This window comes from Cynocephalus volans, chromosome 3 (assembly GCF_027409185.1).
Source record: "Cynocephalus volans isolate mCynVol1 chromosome 3, mCynVol1.pri, whole genome shotgun sequence".
NCBI lineage: Eukaryota > Metazoa > Chordata > Mammalia > Dermoptera > Cynocephalidae > Cynocephalus > Cynocephalus volans.
The window spans coordinates 94299790-94323449 of record NC_084462.1 but is presented as its reverse complement, the minus strand read 5'-3'; the positions used below and the strand labels follow the sequence as shown (position 1 = coordinate 94323449).

The following is a 23660-nucleotide window of genomic DNA, read 5'->3' as shown; positions in this document are numbered from 1 at the left end:
AAGGCCGCGCCCCGCCGGGCGGGCGGGATGGCTGCAGTGCTGGCCATAAGAGTGGTCGCGGGTTTGGCGGCCGCTGCGCTGGCGGCCATACTCTTGGAGCACTACGGCCTAGCAGGCCAGCCCTCCCCCCTACCGCATCCCGCGCCCCACCGAAGGCCATACCCCGCGCCAGGCCCCGGAGACAGCAACATCTTCTGGGGCCTGCAGGTGACGCAGCGGGAGCCCGGCGGGGGGCGGGTGCAGAGCCGGCAAGGCGTGGTGAGACCCTGGAGGTTTCCGTGAGGGCGCGACCCGTGCCTGTTTAGACCCCAAATTCCAGGCTGGGGGCCTCAGTCAGGTTGTAAACTCGAGGGTCTGTCTCGTGCTGGCCTTGGCTCTGTCCTTCCCTGGGGGGTTCGTTGATGCACTGCATCTTTGCCTTTTCTTTCTGCCCGAGAGGGTCGCCCCTTCCCATGCTGCCTCTTCCTGACTCAATACCTGCTTTCGGCAGATATCCGACATTCACCTGAGCAGGTTTCGAGATCGAGGCAGAGCCGTAGACTTAGAGAAGTTCTGTTCTGAAACTATTGACATCATTCAACCAGCTCTCGTCCTAGCGACAGGTAGGGAGGATTGCCGTGCTGTGGTGGTGTTCTGTGGTCCAGTTGGTAGAATGCTAGCTAGGGCTGCAATTTTTTCCTTTTGGGGGACCTTAGGAACACTATAGCCATAGATAGCCCTAGGTGAGCTCTGTGAGGTAGATGCGTGCCCTTTGCCTATAGATAACTGAGTCAAGAGCCAGGATAAATGATTTGCCATAGGAAGGCTTTGTCAAATCAGTAGAAGCAAGGTGGTGATTCTCATGTCAGTGTATTGTCCGCTATATTTGTGTGTTTTTTCGTTATTGCAGTTCTGGATTGAGAGAGAACTAGGGAAAGCCCTTTAACCACGAATCAAAAGTTCTCATTTTTTCTAACTTTTCCATTTTCTTTACATTATTAGTTAATCTTTTATTTTCAGTTTGAGGCTTCAAGTGGCTTAGGGCACTTTTTCTTCATCCCTTGATACTTTTGTGACTTGGGTTTCCTATACTCTTCAAACCCTTGACCATTTGCTCCCAAAGTGTGGTGGGGAGAAGAAGCTAAAGGAGCATCTTCCTGTTTATTGGAGGATTTATCTCTCACCCACCTCACTGAAGCACCTCTGCTGATATGACACGATCATTCCTCATTTAATTGATGAGTCCCCATTTCAAGTGATCTGTTTAGTTTCCTATAAATTTAGGTATTTCATGGTCCAAACTACATGTCCAGATTGCTTCTTGCTGTAAAAGTAATACTTAGATCACGTATCTCGATTTGGGATTTGGAAAATATGCTTACCATAGATATTAGGCACCTGTCCAGAGTGTTGGAATTTCTTATAAATGATTTTCATTTTATCAGGGTCTATTGATGCATTTTGTACTGCTCTTTTTAAAGATATATATTTTTCACAACCCATTTCTAATATCACAGGAGGTTAAATAGGCACTTGCTAAGCTATAAGAAACAGAGCCCCTACTGAGAAAATCTTGTTAGTTTAGATGGTTTGCTTTGGATATAGGTGGACTCAAGCGGTTATGCTTTTACATGTTGAATACTTTAAGTATCTGTGGTCCTTCAGTGTGCTTTTTTTTTTTTTTTAATTGAACCTCCTGGAGTTTATTTTGCATTCTGATTCAATTCTTATGTAAACCTGCAGGAGACCTGACAGATGCCAAAACAAAGGAACAGTTGGGATCCAGGCAGCAAGAAGTAGAATGGCAAACTTACCAGGGTATTCTGAAGAAGACAAGAGTCATGGAAAAAACCAAGTGGCTGGATATCAAAGGAAATCATGGTAAGAGTCAAGTCCCTGATATAATAAAACTAGATTTTTTTTCCCTTCAGGAACCTAGATTCTCCAATTTACACTATAAAATTATAAAATGGGATGTTGTAACATAGGGTTAGATATACTAGAGGTCACAACTCTGAAACACAACTATAACATGATTTAGAAACTTCAAATGTCATTGTTAGCTTTTGAGATGAAAGTTGGTATGGTCCTTTCTTCTTTACATGGAAGAAAAGCTTCTAGCAAAACTCACGTAGTCAGATGTTTTAAAAAATCTACATTTGGCTAAGTGATGAAAGAAGCTAAACACATAAATCTGCATACTGTATGATTCCATCTGTATGATATTCAAGAAAAGGAAAAACTATAGACAGATAACAGATTAGTTGCCAGAGACTGGGGATGGGGGGAGAGTTTGGCTACAAAAAGATATCATGACAGAATTTTGGAGGTGATGGGACTATTCTGTATTTTGATTGTGATGTTAGATACATGACTATGTATTTGTCAAAATCCATAGAACCGTACATCACAGAGAATTTTACTGTATGTAGATTTAAAAAATTTTACATTGTGAACAAATCCCCATAGGCAGAAAAATGAATAATCCCTTCCCTTTTTTCATTGCTGTGTTTGTAAGGAGATGAACTCTTTTTCAGAGTCTTGATGGTAGATTTGTTTGTTTCATAAAGGTTGACTTTCTTATTAGTTAAGTACTTCATTTGTCTACTTTATTTGACGCACAGATTGGGCATGAATCCACTTCTGGCTGACTTCTAGAATCACATGTTTAAGACAGTGGCAACAACAACAGTCCAATCTTATATATCTTCATGTTGATTTATTTTGAATAGTACATAATTGAAAGTACTTATTATTCTCCTATATGCTAGGTGCCTTAAATAAATTTTCAGATAATCTGAATTCTGTTTAGCTATCAAGTTTTTTAAATTATCAGTCTAATTGACTGGCATTCTACCATTTGAAGTATTAAATAAAGAATTGTCATTTTTTCTTTAGTCAACATGTTTGCATTTTTCTTTTTAATGTAGGTGAATGTTTGCTTTTTTCTTTTTAATTAGATGCATACAACATTCCAAGTCTGGAGAGTGTCAAGAATTATTACAGGTACTGTAATGAACAGAAGACATTTGTGGAGTCTGTTTTACAAGGAGGGTGCAGTCAATTCAATGAATAAGTGAAAACATTTTTAACAGATAAAATTTCTACATAAAGAACTTCTGGTAACTTAGAAAAGGAGGTGTTCTTTTTTTTGGTGACACATTCAGTTCTTTTTATTTGTATGGACTTTTTTTTCCCTTTAATTCTTTTTGTTTCATATACTTTAATGCTTTGTGTTGGCCAACAGCACTTTTAATATTCCACACAGACTTTTTTTGTAGGGGTGGGGGAGGCATAGAAGAAGTCATTTAGATCAGAGCTTGTTAGCCAGACTACTGTGGTCAGTGGGTTTTGGAATATTGAGATACTGATTTTCCAGCCTCTGAGGTGGCTGCTTTATCTTTTCAGCCATGTCATACAAATATTAAAATTATCTTTATTTGTCATGAATGTGAAAAAGGCTGGGGATCTCTGAGTTAGAAAACCAATGCTCTAGTTTCATGTGTTGGGATTCTTCTTTTGGTTGCAATTTCATTTTCAGTTTCAGGGTATTACATAGCTTTGTCCTGCATTGCCAGTCTAGTAGCACATATTTATTGAGAGCCCATCACTAGTTGGATAGTATAAGAGATGCAAGAGCTCATATTAAAAAATTTGTCTTCTGCTTTAAAGAAACTTATAGTCTAGTTAAGGGAGATAGGAACTGTTTAAGAAACAATTAGAAAAGAACATGAAGGAATGGCTGATGAAATGCTAGATAATTTGGTACATATGATAATCACTGTGAGAAATCAGAAAAGACAGAGATCAGCATGCGGTGGACATAGAGAAGATCTCATAGAGAAGTGAAAAGTGTGTCCAGTCTTAAAAGATGGGTAGCATTTGGAGAGTTAAGAAATACCGAGGAATATATTTTAGGCAAAAGGATAGGCATGACCACAGTTTTAAAGCTAGAATAATCTTTTGGCGGGCAGTAAGGAAACTGGTATTGCCAAAATAAAGGTTCATATTGAGGATTAATATGACATTGGATAGGTAGCTTAGGGTCAATTTATGGAGGTCTTAAGTAATAAGCATAGAAATTTAGATGTGATGGGTAATAGTTCATAATCCAATATAGGGTCTTAAGGAGACAAGTAACAATGAAAATAGTATTTTATAAAGGGCAATCTCACAATAGAAAAGAAAAAATATAGGGGTAAGAAGGAAAAAAGAGGGAGAGGTTGAAGTTATGGGGACCAAATAGGAGGGTTCTGCAGTAGTCCAGTCATGATATGGAAAGGGCCTGAAAGAATAGGAGACATACCTATCTGAATTAAGTTATTAGATATGGGGACATTGATGTCATTTTGAGGATGATAGATCAAAAAACATTGGCTAACTAACTGAATTTATGTAATTAGAGTAACTGTAACTTGGGAAGGGAGGTTGTCTTCTTTTGTTAACGTGAGAGAGGAGAAGGACAGGGATGAAAATCTTTCACATTCTATTAACTGTTTGCATCTTTGATGGTGACTGTGGGAATGGAGTTAAGAGAAGAATTCTTTTCAAAGAAGAATTAGCAGGACTTGAGGTCTGAGTGGTTATTGGGAAAGTAAAATGATTAGTCACTTTAAAATTTCTTACCTTTATATTTTTGTTTCTAGCCACATAAATTTATATGAATTTAATGAATGGCATTTTGCTAGAGGTGTAGATTACAGAAGAAAATAAAAACCTGAAGAAAATAGAAACCTTAAAATTAGATCTTGATGTTAAGAATGCCCCATAGAGTGCCAAAATCCAGAATTCAAAAAGTGTTATTAACATCATATATTTTAACCTCTGCTTTCAAACAGTTGGGTTTATTTTTAGACAGTTAGATTTTAATGTGTCAAAAAATGTAAGAAAGGAAATAACATATGTGAGATTATAAGACCCTGAGGAATAACTTAAAATAAGCAAGAAAAAATATAGATTAAAATTTTAATGTGAAAAATACCCCTGAAATGGAAATTTTAAAAATACCAGGAAGAGAGGCGATAGAACTAATTGACTTTGTTTAAATTAGGTTTGACTAATTGTTGAATATTAATTGTAATGTCTATGATAACATATTTACTTTGATTATAATGTATTTTATGGCTATCATGGCTTTAATACATCATCCTTGCTAGCACATTGAGTTTCAGAAGCTTATTTGTATTTTTTTTTATATATGCTCTTAGGTAAAACATCATATAAGACACTTAGACAACTAAGATAATATCAACTTTTCTTATTATTTCTGACATTTGTTTTTTGGGTTTTTTTGTTTGTTTGTTTTTGCAGTCCCTAAGAGGGTTCCTTTTTAAAAAATGTTTATTTCTTTATTATTATTTATTTATTTCTTTATTTTTTCACATTCTAAGATGTGGAGCGGTGCGGGGAGGGAGATGGGGAAAAGTAGAGGGGATGGGGTGGAAGGAAGAGAAAGGTTGCCTGTGGCAACCCTCTTATTCTGGCAGGGGAGCCCTAGGAGCTTCCACCTGTGGCCTGGTGGTCCTTGCTGGGTTGGATGCAGATGTTGGAGGGGTGTGGCTGAGACCCTCAGCACCCCACCCTCCAACACAGCTTGGGAGTCCAGGGTGCTTCTGGCGTCAGCTGGGTGGTTGTGGTTGGGCTGGATGTGGGGAGGGGGTGTGTGGCTGAGGCCCTTGGCCCCCACCACCCAAGCTCAGGTGCCCAGGGCACTTCTGGCAGCCTGGGGGGCTTCTGGTCCTTCTAGGTTTTATAGGTGTTCTTTGGTCGTATTAGACCTTTACTGGTTAATATCAGAACTTTGTCTCTGATCTGTGGGTTTTTGGTCTTTTCTTTCAGTTCTGTGTTGGATAAGCTACCCCCACCATTTAAACTCTGTACTAGAACTAATGTGTTGTCCTTTGCTTACTTCTAAAATGGGGAAATTTCTGTGGGGACCAGCACTTGAGCCCTGTGGTTGAGCTAAATTGCTGCTTTGCTGCTGATGCCCTGGGGAAGGCTTTTTGTGCAGCTCAGGTTTTAATTGTTGACCTCGTAAGCACTTCCGGGTCTTCTGAGGTCCAGTACACCTGGGTTATGTGGAAACTCTGGTCTAGGCCTGATTCTTTTCAACAAACTGCACCCCCTGCGGATCTATATTCCTCACCAATCTCCACTGAGTGGTCCTGTGCTGATGGGAGGGCAGATCAGCTGTCCATGCTGTGCCCCAGGGGGCCAATCTCCCCTACCCCCTGCATTCCAAACACTTCCCATGGGATGTGTCACGTGCCAGTCCCTTGCAATGACTCAGTGGCCTCTGAGTGGCTCCTTTTTTGTCTGTGGCTCCTTACTCCTCTGTGGGTCCACAGGAACTCTGTTAGTGGTCTTGTTGGCCTGGGGGCCACCAAGGCCCTCTTCTCCCCTGCAGCCTGCAAGCAACTTCAAACAAAGGGCACAGCAGTGGATTTTGCCAGCTTTTGCTCCATGTGCTCATCAGGGCCAGCCTTGAAGTGGTCAGGGCTTGAAATAGTTGGAGTGGTCTTTTCTTTTTCTCGTCATGGCCTCTTCCACCTTCATGAACTGTACAGGTCTCTCCTCCTCTTCCCCTGAGCTCTAGCAGCCCCAGCTTGGCAGTTGTTGCTTTTTAATAGTTGTAAATTGGTTGACTGTGGGAGAGGGTGATACTGGGTAATGTCTATTCCACCATCTTGATTGGAAGTCAATTTAAGGATCTTACTTTCTGACATTTGAATAATATAGGTGTGCTCCCAACATAATCTATACTTTCCTTCTCATTTATTCAGCAAATACTTAATGAGTGCCTACTTTGTACTATGTTACCCATATTTTCTCCCTGCTCTTCACCATTCAGTTTTGTGGACAGCTGAACACTGTTGACACTTAAACTTGTGATGGACTTTCATTACTGGATGTGGACCGTGTGTATGCTATCTATATATTTTTAGGAACAGAGAAAGACTTACAGACCCAGACCTTTACAAGTCTTTGCAAGTCTTTCTTGTGAATTAAGCCTCTATGGTCCTGTTTCAGGAAGTGAACACTTTTTGTATCTCACTGCACCAAGAAATCTGCTAGATACTTAGTAGTCCCTCACTAAATTTTTTAATGATTGGTAAGTACCATTTCAGTGGATTCTGATTTATTTATTTATTTTTTAATGTTTAGTGGACTGCCTAAAATAATCTTATTTCCCTGGTTTATTCATGGTCCTGTGTTTGGTTATTGATGCATTAGTTTGCATGAGTTTGGAGACAATGGGAAAAAAAGCTTTGAAATTTTTAAAAATTAATTTATCCATCGTGGATCCACTTTGGTGTATTTTTCTGTCAGATCAGTAAATCTTTTCAAAGGGAGGCAAAAATCTAGTGTGATATCAGGGAAGGAGTTCAAATTCATTCTGTCTTTATGATTGCACTAAAACTTTTCTCTCTTGTATTTTTTAGGAAATACTCTGCTGTGCGTAGAGATGGTTCTTTCCATTATATCCACAGTACTCCCTTTGGCAACTATTCTTTCATCTCTGTGGATGCTACCAAAACTCCAGGGCCTAAGAGACCCTATAATTTCTTTGGAATTTTAGATAAGGTACAGTAAAAATCTCACTTTCCCTTGTAGCTTACCTATTTTAGTTTTTCTCAGATACATGTGGATCACTTAAAGTTATCCTAGGTAAATGAATTCTTATCTAGCAATGCTCAAGAAAAATTTTACTATGGTTACAGGTATGGCTAGAACTTACTAGTTACTTCAATACTTATTGCTATGCCTGTTCTCTCTTCAAAATCTGGGAAAGAAGTACCTCACATTTTATATTTATTCAGGAAACATTTATTAAATATTTACCAAGTGCAGGATGCACTTTGTAAGGTACAGGGCCTTCAGCTTTGTGTGTTATATGGTATATTCCTAAATCCCCACAATTGCCAATTCTAACTAGTGGTCTCTATTTTTTTAGTTAAGAGAAGGACAACTACTGAAGTAGATAAATTTCTTTTAAAGTATTTTTGGCAAGCCTAGGTAAAAACTATTGCTGGCTTGAAACAGCCTGGAGGGTCACATCTGAGAACCTCTCATTTTTTGATATAACAAATGCCAACTCATTATTGAATGAGTACATGCCCCTAAGCAAAGACATATGTGCCCATATGTAAGAATACAAAGGTGATAAGATAAAGTCATTGGTCTCTTAGAGTGTTATAATCTAGTGGTAAGGTATAAGACCAGAACGAAAGTAACTATAATAAAGAGCAGAATTTGCTAAGTTAGAATTAAGAGGTTCAGAGTTATAAGAGGGTTCGAAAGATCTTGAAATCAAATGAACAGAATATTGTCAAATGCATTGTGTTATTTTAGGCATTGTATTTAATTAGGTTATATTTTGTTTCCTATCTATCAAGTGTCTTTAGTCAGAGTTGATCAACTTTATTTTAAATCTTGTTTCTTAGAATAGTGTTTTTAAGGTATAATTCAAGGATTATGTGCATAAAAATTAACTGGAGTGTTATAAAATGTGGATTCCCTGGCTTACTCTAGACTCGCCAAATTAGAAACCCTGAGAGTAGGACCCAGAAATTTGTTGCTATAAGCACTTTACAGATAATATTAATGCATACTTACATATGTTCAAGTTATTTTTTGAAATCAACTTTGTGACGTATGGTTTAAATACAATAAAATACATTCATTTTAAGTGTTTTGAGAAATATACTGATATAACCAGCACCACAATTAAAACATAGAACATTTCTCTCACCCTAGAAAGTTTCCTTGTACAGTCTGTCTTTAACCCCTAGGGAACCACTGATTGGTTTTCTATCAGTATAGATTAGTTTTGTTTGTTCTAAAATTTTCTGTTAATGAAATCATATAGAGTGTACTCTTGGGGCTGGCTTCTTTTGCTCCGTATAATGTTTCTCATATTCATCTGTATGGTTGTGTGTATCAGTAGTTCTTTCCTTCCTACTGCTGAGTAGTATTCCATTGTATGGATATACCACAATTTACTGATGGTTTCTAGTTTGGGGCTATTATGAGTAGAGCTGTTATGAACATTTGGGTACAAGTCTTTTTGTGGTCATATGTACATGTAATTTCAGAAGTTTAGTTTCAGTGTCCTCTATTAATTGCAATGTGGTATGCAAAGCTCAAAACATTAGTGGCATCTTCTTTATTTCTTAGTTTCCTTATCTATCGAATGGGGATAATACCTATTTTACTTATTACAGAGTTATTTTTAGGATCAATATAATGTATGTGACTACAGTTTGAAACTACAGAGGTCCTTATAGGTCAGTAACTAGTAGAGTTAAGCACTACAATATAATAATTATTATTAAACCCCAGGGTTTTTTAAAAATCTGTTGACATTAGATTTCAGCTTGAACCCTAATTAAAGGTCCTTTCATTTTTCTCCCATTTTAGAAACGGATGGAGGAGCTGTTATTACTGGCCAAGGAAAGTAGTCGGAGCAATCATACAATTTGGTTTGGACATTTTACAACATCTACTACCCTTTCTCCATCACCAGGAATCCGGTCAGTAATGAGGTGAGACATGCTTCCAAAACCAAAATTAATTGTTTTTAGTTCTTTTATGTTGCTGTACCTATCATGCTTTCCTGAAGAGATATTTTTATTAGTTTGGCAGCTTAAGTTATCTTTGTTCATTTATTTCTTTTATTTTTCATCGGTTAGTTCGGCTATAGCTTATTTGTGTGGGCACCTCCATACACTTGGTGGACTGATGCCTGTTTTGCACACTCGTCACTTCCAGGGCACTTTGGAACTTGAGGTGGGAGACTGGAAGGATAATAGAAGGTAAGAGAACTACCCAACAAAATAAAATTTACACACATCAGTTTTGCTAAAGCAATGATAATTTTCTTATTGATAGCATGGGTGATCCCAGTTAAGGAAAACATGTGAAATTTCTGTTTTTATTTTTGTTTTTTATTTATGTATATATTTTTTGGTGGCTGGCCAGTAAGGGGATCCAAACTTTTGACCTTGGTGTTACAACTCTCTGCTCTAACCAACTGAGCTAACAGGCTAGCCCCGTGATTTCAATCTTTTTAAAGTAATATGTATATCTGGCAGTCTTTGTCATTTTGCAAAAAACTTGTTGCAGCAGTGATGTACCATCACTATGCTGTACTGGATTTTCAACACACATTCATTAGGAAATAGTCTCAAAATGGTGTGAACAAAGATTATGGAGAAGCTTATTCAGAAAAATAAAAATTTCCAGGCCCTGTCTCTAGAGATTTTGATTGTGTTGGTCCGGATTAGGGCACAAGAAACTACGTTTTAAAAAAGCCCACCACGTGGTCTATGTACCACACTTTGAAAAATGCTAGAAGTGTCATTTTTCCCCAATATTTTTATTTCTTCCATTCTAGTTATTTCTAGAAGATGTTAGTGACTTAAGTTCCTTAAGTAGATGATAGTTTGTTCTATTAAGATTGAAGTCTCTTTAGCAGAAAACAACTTATTTATCAAAAGCCTATAGTATAGTTAAATATATATTTTTTCTTTTTTTTAAGAAATATTTGAAATAGTTTAAGTATAGAAGAATATCATCTCATTGTTTAACTATTACAGTTATTTAATTTACTTGAACCCAGTGCTCTAAGGATATTAGGTACACAACAAATATTTGCTGAGCTGAATATGTTATCTTTCTATTTTTAACCAATATTAAAAAGCAGCTTTACATCTTGGAAGTACTTCCTTATTTTGGTTGGCTTTTCTAGAAACTATATAAGCGTTATACTTGAAGCCTGTAATTACTACAAGTATAAAGAGCAACTATATAAAGCAACTATAGTTACTTTAGCTAAGACCTGTCTATTCATGCCTGAGGTTGTAGGCTGCGCTGTGATCGCCTTTTGTCAGATAGCCTTCCTAATCCTTGATCAGTTTCTTTATTTCTTTTGAATGTTATAAGTTGTCATGTTAATTATGAAACCATTTATTTTCTTTTGTTTCTCAGTGCCTTTCCTGTGTTCCAACTCTGGGGTTTTACCTAGAGTTTATTCAAAGGCCCTAACCTTTACCTGTCCTTATAAACATTTAAACTGTATTAGTTACTATCAAATAATTTTTAAAAACATTTAGTATATTGGTAATATTAGTCTAGGCCTTGTTGTGAATGCAAATAAATCCAGAAATATTGGTGGCTTAACACAACAAACATTTATTTTTCATTCATATAAATCCACTATGAGTCAGGGCAACTCTCCTCCATGGGATGACTAAGGGATTCAGAATTCCTCCATCTTACATTGCCACTATTTCAATATGTCAGTTCCAGGGCAGGCAAGAAAGCACAGAGCACTGACACCCACTGTTAGGTACTTTGGACCATTAGTGTGATACATGTCACTTCCATTCATAGCCCATTGGCCAGAACTAATCACATGGTCCCAACCTAGTACCAGGGAGGCTGGGGAATGCAAGGGATCACATTGAATATTTGGTGAGCACTGTTGTTTCTGCCATAGTTAATTTCTTTTCTCAGTTATAAAAGTTAGAAAATATACAGCTTTGGTTACTCTTTAATAAATATTTTATACTTTCATTGCATTTGGAAAATCAAAACAATTTAACTTTAATTTCTTTGAAATTATAGAAATAAAGTTTCAGAAGAAGTTTGAAGGGTTTCTAATTGTATTTACAACTATTTTAATTGTTGTTAGGATGAAGAATGTCAGACATTAGGCTTATGATGAATGTCTTAGGTTCAAAATAGTCTTAAAGTATAGAGTTAATTCAAGAAGTATTTATTTAAAAATTAAAGAGTGCATGCTATGTACCAGGCATGGTTGATTGCCTTAATCAAAGCCCAGTTGATGTAACAAATGTGAAGGATAAAGTGATAGGGGCAAGGGAAGAAAGAGAAACAATATTATTTACCCCATGTTCAAATACATCATGTAAAAAAGTCCTAGTTTTGTATTTTTACATTTATTCTGTATATTACCTTCATGCCCTCTAAAAACATAAAGTGACTAAATTACCATATTGTCATCTGGTCTCTAGGTACCGGATCTTTGCTTTTGATCATGACCTCTTTAGCTTTGCGGATTTGATCTTTGGCAAGTGGCCTGTGGTTCTTATAACCAATCCTAAATCACTCCTTTATAGTTGTGCTAAACATGAACCACTAGAAAGACTCCTTCATTCAACACACATCAGGTATGTAGCAATTTTCCATAATTTACTTTCAGTTTGATATTGATGGAGAATAAATCGTGATTTCATTCCCATATGAAAGCTATGAGATGCCCCACTTTAGTTTTCTCAGTGTAAACATTATGTAAAGATAACTTTTTATTACTATTTTGTTTCCATTCAGTTAAAAAATGTGTAATTTTTTTAAGTTGATGAAATATTTAAAACCATCCCAAAACCCATAATTTTTTTTTTTTTGGTCGCTGGCCAATATGAGGATCCAAACCTGTGACCATGGTTTTATAAGGAAGACACCCATAATTCTACCATTGTTATTTTTGTTCCAGACTTTTTATTTGCATGTTTTTACATTGCTATAATCATAGTATACATATCTCTTTGTATCCTACTTTTAAAAGTTTACATTATAAATAAGAAATGTTTTTTTAAAATTTGCTACAAAGCCTTCCAAAAAAGCAAACGCTATATAATCCATGTGGAATTGAAAATTCAGTTGGCATGTGAATTTGATGATGTAGATTAATAGAACCTTAATGGACAGTAACATTCTTTTTGCAAAGTGACATATATTGTTTCTCAAATGTAAGAGCACTCTTTTTAATATACTCTTTTTAATTTATTTTGAAAAGTAATACACCATAACAGCCTTTGGAAAACAGGATGATGGGATTATAAGTGTGTTTTTTTCCCCCACCTCCAATAGAACTATTATTAACATTTCTGAGTGTTCCTTCTCAGGCAGTTTCTTTTAGGTATGTTTTTTACATAGTTACAATCATAGGGCACAGTCTATTCTAATTCCTTTTTTTTTTTCTTTCAACACAGAAAATGTACCACAATTTAACCATTTTGCTATCTTAATAGTGAACTTTTAGGTTTTTTGTTTGTTTGGGGATGAACATCTGGTACATATAGATTCTTCCTTCAATTGAATAACTTTAGAAAGGGATTCTAGGTGAAAGAGTTTGAATTCTTTCATGACTGTTGGTAAAGACTGCCCAATTTTTTCTTTTTGGAGCTAAAATCAGTATTGTTTTAAATCTTGATAAAATGTACCATTTTAACCATTTTAAGTGTACAGTTCAGTGGCATTAAATTCACATTGTTGTGCAACTATCACCACTGTCCATCTCCAGAACTTTTCATCTTCTAAAACTGAAACTCTGTGCCCATTAAACAGTAGCTCCCTGTTCCCCACTTTCCCCAGCCCCTGGCAACCACCATTCTACTTTCTGTCGCTGTGAATTTGACTACACTAGGTAGATCATAATACGTGGAATCATAACTTGTCCTTTTCTGGCTGGCCTGTTTCACTTAACGTAATGTCCTCAAGGTTTATCCATGTTGTAGCATATGTCCAAATTTCTTTCCTTTTTTAAAGCTGAATAATATTCCATTGTATTTACACACCACATTTTATTTATCCATCCATCTGTTGATGGACACTTGTGTTACTTCCACCTTTTGGCTGTATAGGTTGAACATCCCTAACCCCAAAATTTAAAACCTGAAATGCTCCAAAATCTGAAACTTCTTGAGTGCTGACATGATGCCATAAGTGGGAAATTCTACACCTGACACATTATTTTTTCACACTATTTGTGGTTATGTCAATTTTTTTACTATTAAATATGTATGTGTGAATAAGTATAGGAAAATGATTGCTTATCAGTAACATGTAAATTCGGAATCAGGAATGATGGTGATGCCAAACCACCACAGATTATCCACGTGAGTGGCTGAAATAGTGACATCTTTGTTTTCTGATGGTTCAAAGTACATAACCTTTTTTTTCACGCACAAAATTATTGTAAATATTATATAAAATTACCTTCACCCCTGAATGTGTAGGTGTAGGTGAAACATAAATGAATTTCATGTTTAGACTTGGATCCTATCCACAAGATATCTCATTATGTATATGCAAATATTCCAAAATCTGAAAAAATCTGAAATTCAAAACACTTCTGGTCCCAAGCATTTTGGATAAGGGATATTCAAACTGTATTGAATAATGCTTCTATAAATATGGGTATACAAATATCTGTTTGTATCCTTGCTTTCACTTCTTTTTGGATATACCCAGTTATTTTAAATTACTGGATAATTACCCAGATATTAATTTAAGCAAGAATGCCAAATGCACAGCACTCATCATTATTATACTTTAAAAGGTATTTACTAATTAATCTAAAAGAAATGGTGAGAAGATGAGTACATTTATTTTTAATCACTAATGGAGTGGAACACATGTCTCTGTCAGATTTTTTGATGGGAGCTGGATATCAGGGATTAGCTGGATATCTTTGAAAGTGTCTGATAGCCCTTCCTTAATTGTGACCTTGCTTTTTCCAGGAAGATACATGTGGAACTAAATGAGTAGATGGTATGCTTGACATTAGATTAACAGAGTAAGACATCTAGACATTTACCCTATATTCTTTTCTTAAGAGAAAAACCAGGACTTCAGGATTTTTTTTCAGAAAGAAGTTTTCATCTACCCTAGCTGGATTTGTTAAAAATAAATTGATTTTCCTTTTTAAAAAGTAAAAGAATAGTTCCTGATTTCTCACCAGTTCAGATTTGCTGAATTGTACAAGTCCAAAAACCACATTCCTAAAGACACCAGATCATATGAGTAGTGGTCCCTACAGTTATACAATATAATGGTTCTGCCTATATGTCTCTATTTTCAGGTTACAGTGGAGTTATTCTCCTTTATTAAAACAATGACACATACCTAAAACCATGCATTTTATATATGCTCTCATTTTAGAATTTTGGCCTTTTCCTTATCCTCCATTACTTCTGTCGCAGTTAAGATTGATGGAGTTCATTTAGGGCAAGCTATTCATTTATCTGGTCCTATTTTCATACTGAAGTGGAACCCCAGAAACTACAGTAATGGGGCACATAACATAGAAGTAATTGTCCAGGTAAGTTAATAATTTATATTTGCTATGTAAATGATTAGGTTATAGCCACAATGAACTCTGATTTGGAATTTTTTCAGTCAATTGGTAAAGAAACTAAGTTTAATGAAAAAATTTCAATACACTGAATTTAGTATATTCTGAAAAGGAGCACTCTGGAGTAATTCTGCTATTAGACTAATAACTGGGCAGAGAAAGAGTTTCAACTACTGGCCACAGTCCCCCCCTTTTTTAGCCCCAGAGATTCATTCTCTTGTTTTCTTCCAAGTTTGGCCAGAGTCTTTTAATAATGGGGGCAAATTTCCCAATATAGCCAAAACCAATAGAATAGGTCAGAAACTATGTATTTATGTATCTCTGCCTTTGGTTGCTATTTCTAAGTGTAAGAAAATTGTGTCACCATTTGAAAGCTCCAGGACACAGAATTTTCAAGGCATCAAAGGAACTTTTTTGTTTGGAGACTGTGTATTGTTAGCATATGCAGTAATAGTCTGCCTGTCCTTTTCTGATTCAACGTGGGGCATTTAATTCATTAGCACCGTGCTAGAGTAAAATGTGATAATCATTACCAAAATAGAGCAGTTTCATCAAACTCTTCAGAGGACAAGCTGTGCTCAGAAATGAGTTTCTTAAAAAAAAAAAAGTCAGTTTCTACAACTTTATGATTTGATGACAGTTTTTGATAGTTTTGAACTGTTTAATCTTGTAAAGTCTTAATGTGAAACACCAAATAATTCTACAGAAAACACATGTAGTTATTTTCATTATCTTCTCCACCCACCACAAAAACCCCCAAAAATAAAGTTGAGCAGGAAGGAACTATTTACTGAGCTCCTTCTAAGGCAATGCCAGGCACTTAGAATTTTTTACTTAATCCATATAACAATGCTATGTGGTGGTTAGTTTTATCCTCAGTTCATAGATGGGGAAACTTGTATGTGCACTTTGCTATGCCACTTTTCTTTGAAGTGTTCTGCATATGAGGAAGAAGAAACTTACAGAGAGGATGTAGAAGGAGGGATGACTGGACATGAACTCTTAATGTTTTCATATTAGAAGTTGGATCATTTTAAAGAGACTTGAAGGTACAAGTGCACCTAGAATAAATTTTTCCCCATCTTTACATTCAAGGGGAAGAAGTAGGAGTAATTGTAGGAGACCTGCCCACTATAGGAATGGGAAACTCCCAGATCTGTGGATTGCCTCAGAACCTCAGTGTATTATTTTCTTAATAAGATATCCAGCTTCTGTAGTTTTATAGAGAAAACTCCATAGCTCACATTTATTGAAACATTTCTGTCTGCTTAGTTGAATCCTTAGTAAAAATGTAAAACCACATACTTTTTATATGTTTAACATTTCTTACAACATTATTGTGTTGTAATTTAAACGCAATAAACTCTACGTATTTAAAGTGTACAATCTGATAAATTTTGACATGAATATATCCTTGAAGTCATCACTACAATCAGTATGATACATTTCCCTCAAAATTTTCTTGAGCACTTTTGCAGTCTTCTTTTTTTTAAAAATTTTATTTTGTCAATATACATTGTGGCTGATTATTGCTCCCCATCACCAAAACCTCCCTCCCTTCTCCCTCCCCCCCTCCCCCCCAACAATGTCCTTTCTGTTTAGTTGTCGTATCAACTTCAAATAATTGTGGTTGTTTTTTTTTTTTTTTTTTAAGTTTATTTATTTTTTATTTATTTTTATTTATTTTTATTTTATTTTGTCGATATAGATTGTAGCTGATTATTGCTCCCCATCACCAAGACCTCCCTCCCTTCTCCCTCCCCCCCTCCCCCCCAACAATGTCCTTTCTGTTTGCTTGTCGTATCAACTTCAAATAATTGTGGTTGTTATATCTTCTCCCCCCCCCCGGTTTTTGTGTGTGTGTGTGTGTGTGTGTGTGTGTGTGTGTGTGTGTGTGTGAATTTATATATTAATTTTTAGCTCCCACCAATAAGTGAGAACATGTGGTATTTCTCTTTCTGTGCCTGACTTGTTTCACTTAATATAATTCTCTCAAGGTCCATCCATGTTGTTGCAAATGGCAGTATTTCATTCGTTTTTATAGCTGAGTAGTATTCCATTGTGTAGATGTACCACATTTTCCATATCCACTCATCTGATGATGGGCATTTGGGCTGGTTCCAACTCTTGGCTATTGTAAAGAGTGCTGTGATAAACATTGGGGAACAGGTATACCATCGACTTGATGATTTCCATTCCTCTGGGTATATTCCCAACAGTGGGATAGCTGGGTCGTATGGTAGATCTATCTGCAATTGTTTGAGGAACCTCCATACCATTTTCCATAGAGGCTGCACCATTTTGCAGTCCCACCAACAATGTATGAGAGTTCCTTTTTCTCCGCAGCCTCGCCAGCATTTATCGTTCATAGTCTTTTGGATTTTAGCCATCCTAACTGGGGTTAGATGGTATCTCAATGTGGTTTTGATTTGCATTTCCCGGATGCTGAGTGATGTTGAGCATTTTTTCATATGTCTGTTGGCCATTTGTATATCTTCCTTAGAGAAATGCCTACTTAGCTCTTTTGCCCATTTTTTAATTGGGTTGCTTGTTTTCTTCTTGTAAAGTTGTTTGAGTTCCTTATATATTCTGGATATTAATCCTTTGTCAGATGTATATTTTGCAAATATTTTCTCCCACTCTGTTGGTTGTCTTTTAACTCTGTTAATTGTTTCTTTTGCTGTGCAGAAGCTTTTTAGTTTGATATAATCCCATTTGTTTATTTTTCCTTTGGTTGCCCGTGCTTTTGGGGTTGTATTCATGAAGTCTGTGCCCAGTCCTATTTCCTGAAGTGTTTCTCCTATGTTTTCTTTAAGAAGTTTTATTGTTTCAGGGTGTATATTTAAATCCTTAATCCATTTTGAGTTGATTTTAGTATACGGTGAGAGGTATGGATCTAGTTTCATTCTCCAGCATATGGATATCCAGTTCTCCCAGCACCATTTGCTGAAGAGGCAGTCCCTTCCCCAGTGAATAGGCTTGGTGCCTTTGTCAAAGATCAGATGGCAGTAAGTGTGTGGGTTGATTTCTGGATTCTCTATTCTATTCCATTGGTCAGTGTGTCTGTTTTTATGCCACTACCATACTGTTTTGGTTATTATAGCTTTGTAGTATAGCTTAAAGTCCGGTAGTGTTATGCCTCCAGCTTTATTTTTTTTGCTCAGCATTGCTTTGGCTATGCGTGGTCTTTTGTTATTCCATAAAAATGTCTGGATAGTTCTTTCCATTTCTGAGAAAAATGTCATTGGAATTTTGATGGGGATTGCATTGAATTTGTATATCACTTTGGGTAGCATGGACATTTTCACTATGTTGATTCTTCCAATCCAAGAGCATGGGATATCTTTCCATCTTCTTGTATCCTCTCTAATTTCTCTCAGCAGTGGTTTGTAGTTCTCATTATAGAGATTTTTCACCTCCTTGGTTAACTCAATTCCTAAGTATTTTATTTTTTTGGTGGCTATTGTAAATGGGCAGGCTTTCTTGATTTCTCGTTCTGCATGTTCACTATTGGAGAAGAGAAATGCTACTGATTTTTGTGTGTTGATTTTGTATCCTGCTACTGTGCTGAAATCATTTATCAATTCTAAGAGTTTTTTTGTAGAGGTTTTAGGCTGTTCAATATATAGGATCATGTCATCTGCAAACAGGGACAGTTTGACTTCATCTTTTCCAATCTGGATGCCCTTTATTTCCTTCTCTGATTGCTCTGGCTAGTACTTCCAACACTATGTCGAATAGGAGTGGTGAGAGTGGGCATCCTTGTCTAGTTCCTGTTCTTAAAGGAAAAGCTTTCAGCTTTTCCCCATTCAGGATGATATTGGCAGTGGGTTTGGCATATATGGCTTTAATTATGTTGAGATACTTTCCCTCTATACCTAACTTATAGAGGGTCTTTGTCATGACTGAGTGCTGAACTTTATCAAATGCTTTTTCAGCATCTATAGAGATGATCATATGGTCCTTGTGTTTGAGTTTATTAATATGGTGTATCACATTTATTGATTTGCGTGTGTTGAACCAACCTTGCATCCCTGGGATGAATCCCACTTGATCATGATGAATAATTTTTCGTATGTGTTGCTGTATTCTGTTTGCTAGTATTTTAGTGAGGATTTTTGCATCTATATTCATCAAGGATATCGGCCTGTAGTTTTCTTTTTTGGTTATATCTTTACCTGGTTTTGGTATCAGGATGATGTTTGCTTCATAGAATGAGTTTGGGAGATTTGCGTCCGTTTCAATCTTTTGGAATAGTTTGTAAAGAATCGGTGTCAATTCCTCTTTGAATGTTTGGTAAAATTCTGCTGTGAATCCATCTGGTCCTGGGCTTTTCTTCGTTGGGAGCCTTCTGATAACAGCTTCAATCTCCTTTATTGTTATTGGTCTGTTCAAATTTTCTACGTCTTCACGGTTCAGTTTTGGGAGCTTGTGTGTGTCCAGAAATTTATCCATTTCCTCCAGATTTTCAAATTTGTTGGCGTATAGTTGTTTATAGGAGTCTCGAATGATTCCTTGTATTTCAGATGAATCAGTTGTAATATCGCCTTTTTCATTTCTAATTTTTGTTATTTGAGTCTTCTCTCTTCTTTTTTTTGTTAGCCATGCTAATGGTTTGTCAATTTTATTTATCTTTTCAAAAAACCAACTTTTTGATTCATTGATCTTTTGAATTGTTTTTTGGTTTTCAATTTCATTCAGTTCTGCTCTGATCTTAATGATTTCTTTCCGTCTGCTAACTTTAGGTTTGGATTGTTCTTGTTTTTCTAGTTCTTTAAGGTGAAGTGTTAGGTTGTTCACTTGCCATCTTTCCATTATTCTGAAGTGAGCGTTTAATGCAATAAATTTTCCCCTCAATACTGCTTTTGCAGTATCCCTCAGGTTTTGGTATGATGTATCATTGTTTTCCTTAGTTTCAATAAATTTTTTGATTTCCTGCTTGATTTCTTCTTGGACCCATATGTCATTAAGTAGAATGCTGTTTAATTTCCATGTGTTTGTATAGTTTCCAGAGTTTCGTTTGTTATTAATTTCTAGTTTTAATCCATTGTGGTCTGAGAAGATACATGGGATAATTCCAATTTTTTTGAATTTATTGAGACTTGATTTGTGACCTAATATGTGATCTATCCTGGAGAATGATCCATGTGCTGATGAGAAAAATGAATATTCTGAGGTTGTTGGGTGGAATGTTCTGTAGATATCTGCCAATTCCAATTGGTCTAGAGTCTTGTTTAGATCTTGTGTTTCTCTACTGATTCTTTGCCTAGATGATCTGTCTAATATTGACAGTGGGGTGTTCAGGTCCCCTGCTATTATGGTATTAGTGTCTATTTCCTTCTTTAGGTCTAATAGAGTTCGTTTTATAAATCTGGCTGCTCCAATATTGGGTGCATACATATTTATGATTGTTATGTCTTCTTGATGGATCAGTCCTTTTATCATTAAGTAATGTCCCTCATTGTCTCTTTTTATGGTTTTTAGTTTAAAGTCTATTTTGTCAGATATAAGAATAGCTACTCCAGCTCGTTTTTCTTTTCTGTTTGCATGGTAAATCTTTTTCCATCCTTTCACTCTTAGTCTATGTGAATCTTTATGGGTGAGGTGGGTCTCTTGTAGGCAGCATATAGTTGGGTCCTGCTTTTTGATCCAGTCAGCCAGTCTGTGTCTTTTGATTGGGGAATTTAAGCCTTTTACATTAAGAGTTGTTATTGAAAGGTGTTGATTTATTCCTAGCATTTTATTGGTTGTCTTAGGTGTCTTTTGTTCCTTGCTTTCTGATTTACTGTTTGTTTCCTGTGTTTGTTGGTTCCTTAGGTTGTAGATAGTGTTTTTGTTAGCTTGTTTTCTCTTCATGAATGCCGTTTTTATTATACTAGCGGGTTTAGATTTTTCTTGGGTTTTTATGGCAGTGGTAGTTATTTTTCAGGAACCAAACCTAGTACTCCCTTGAGGATTTCTTGTAAGGGTGGTCTTGTGGTAGTGAACTCCCGCAGTTTTTGTTTGTCTGAGAAATATACTATTTGCCCCTCATTTCGGAAGGATAGCCTTGCAGGGTAGAGTATTCTTGGCTGGCAATCTTTGTCTTTTAGTATTTTGAAAATATCATCCCATTCCTTTCTAGCTTTTAGGGTTTGTGATGAAAAGTCTGATGTTAACCTGATTGGGTCTCCCTTATAGGTGATTTGACGCTTCTCTCTTGCAGCTTTTAAGATTCTCTCTTTATCTCTGAGTTTTGCCAATTTGACTATGACATGTCTTGGAGAAGGTCTTTTTGGGTTGAATACATTTGGAGATCGTTGAGCTTCCTGGATCTGAAGATCTGTGATTTTTCCTATACCTGGGAAGTTTTCTGCCACTATTTTGTTGAATATGTTTTCAATGGAATCTCCATTTTCCTCCCCTTCTGGAATACCCATGACTCGAATATTTGATCACTTATGGTTATCTGATATCTCTCTCAGATTTTCTTCAATGTCCTTGATTCTTTTTTCTTTCTTTTTGTCTGCTTGTGTTATTTCAAACAGCCCATCTTGAAGTTCAGAGGTTCTCTCTTCAACTTCGACAAGCCTGCTGGTTAAACTCTCCGTTGTGTTTTTTATTTCGTTGAATAACTTCTTCAGTTCAGCAAGTTCTGCTACATTTTTTTTCAGGACATCAATTTCCTTGTACATTTCCTCTTTCAGATCCTGTATACTTTTCCTCATTTCATCATGATGTCTAGCTGAGTTTTCTTGTATCTCATTCAGTTTCCTTAGAATTATCACTCGAAATTCCTTGTCAGTCATTTCAAGGGCTTCTTGTTCTATAGGATCCAGAGTTTGAGATTTATTAACTTTTGGTGGTGTACTTTCTTGATTTTTTGTATTTCTGGTATCTTTTTTTTGGTGTTTATTCATTGTGGCAGGGGGTTGCACAGTCCACCGGTTTGAGAGTAATGACTAACTAGGATGTTGCTGTGGTTGCCAATTTTGTATGGCTCCCTCCGTGACTGCTCAGTTGGCCTCTAGTGCCTTGTGTGTGTGGTTGCCTCGGGTCTTGGGCTTCTCCGGGGAGCCACCTTTCTGGTCAGCTTGGACTCTGCTGGGCTGGTGGATCACGTACCACAGGGTGTGTGATCTCTGTTGAGCTTTCACTTCCTGTGCAGGACTTCTCCCCGTTCCGTGTACTCTGGCCCAGGCTGTTAGATCGTGCAGTGGCGACCCCACTGGGTGTGTGGTTTCTGTCGAGTCTCCGCCTCCCTGGCCGCCTGTCTCCCCCCTCTGTGCGCACTGTGCTGGGCTGGGCATGTCTTCTGCAACCCTCGTCTATCAGCTGGGCCTTCAAGACCCTGCTTGGCGCTGCCTCGCCCAGGAAGTCTACCAGGTTTTTGCTAGGCACAGACGACTGGTCTCTCTGGGTGCCTTTGTAGCACTGTGTAGATCTTTCTCGGGTCTTGTTCACCTTTGTATCCCCCCGGTATAAACCGAGTCTAGCGCCCGCCTGCAGCCTGCTCTCCGGCAGGTTCAAGCAGACCTGGGAACTCTCCTACCACACTTCCCAACCAGAAATTCATTAGGCTTTTTTCCAAACTGGTGGCCGCAGAGATGGTATCTGCCTCCCAGTAACAGGAAGTTTACCGGGTGCTGGAGTCCAGTGTGTGGTGGAGTGACAGTCAGCCCGCCCGTACTTCCTTGCCCTCCCAACACTGGCCGGGGACGCCCCCCGCCCCCAGCCCCGCCAGAGAACCCCGGAGGGAGTGGGAGGGGAGGCCGGCCTGCAGGCTCTGGAAAGCCCCGCGCCAGGCCAAGCTAGTGGGAGGGCTCAGTGATGGCCGAGCAGGGCGGAGCTGCCCGCACCTGGGAAAATGGAGGCAGCACCGGGGTGGTGAGTGGCCTGGTGATGCAGGCGGGAGCCAGGTGGGCATCCGCCCCCCCGAACAGAACTGGGCCAAGGGTCACTCACAGGGTTGTGCCAGGTCGGGTGCTCGCTCTCTGTCTCTGGTTTGTCGCCTTCCGTGTTCTCGGCCGCTGCCGCCTCGGGCTGTTCAGTCACGGCACGGCTCAGGCGCTCCCAGGAATCTTCTTTAATGCCGGCCTGAAACCTTGAATCCTGAATAGGGCAGCTGGCCGCCTTCAGCGCGGCCCCGGCCTCCGGGATCCTGGCTGCATCCACAGCAGCCCTGGCACCGTGTTCCCTGTTTCAAGACTCGCTTTTGCAGCTAAGAAACAGTTCTTTTCCTGCTCCACACTTCAAAGCTGTTGCCTGTAAATGAGGCAGCCTCTCCTGCCGGGGGGCAAAGTCTGCAGTCTTCTTTCCTTCCATCTTCATCCCCAGAAAACCACTGATCTGTTTTCTGTCTTATATGTTTAACTTTAAAAAATTAATCTACTGAATATTAAAAAGGTAACCCAGTTCCCTCATTCATTAATGGGAAAGTTCTGTTTTTTTTAAGTATCATAAACTTTAGATAAGTCTGATTTGAAACTCAAAATCTGTGAGAGAAGACATTAATTTATTATCTAATATTTTACCTACTCAC

The 23660-nt window shown here is 37.6% G+C and overlaps 1 protein-coding gene across 4 annotated transcripts in view; it reads left to right on the top strand.

The window, feature by feature from the left end:
- Positions 1-23660, top strand: part of TMEM62 (transmembrane protein 62) — a 50008-nt gene continuing 26348 nt past the window's right edge. For 3 of the 4 annotated variants that reach the window (XM_063089652.1, XM_063089651.1, XM_063089654.1), the window contains exons 1-9: positions 1-207; positions 491-602; positions 1723-1860; positions 2940-2985; positions 7422-7563; positions 9400-9524; positions 9672-9794; positions 12018-12173; positions 14947-15106. In XM_063089652.1, the coding sequence (XP_062945722.1) occupies positions 28-207; positions 491-602; positions 1723-1860; positions 2940-2985; positions 7422-7563; positions 9400-9524; positions 9672-9794; positions 12018-12173; positions 14947-15106 (1182 nt within the window). In that variant the 5' untranslated portion in view covers positions 1-27. The remainder of the gene's footprint in view (positions 208-490; positions 603-1722; positions 1861-2939; positions 2986-7421; positions 7564-9399; positions 9525-9671; positions 9795-12017; positions 12174-14946; positions 15107-23660) is intronic. The other variant, XM_063089655.1, reaches the window with a different exon arrangement.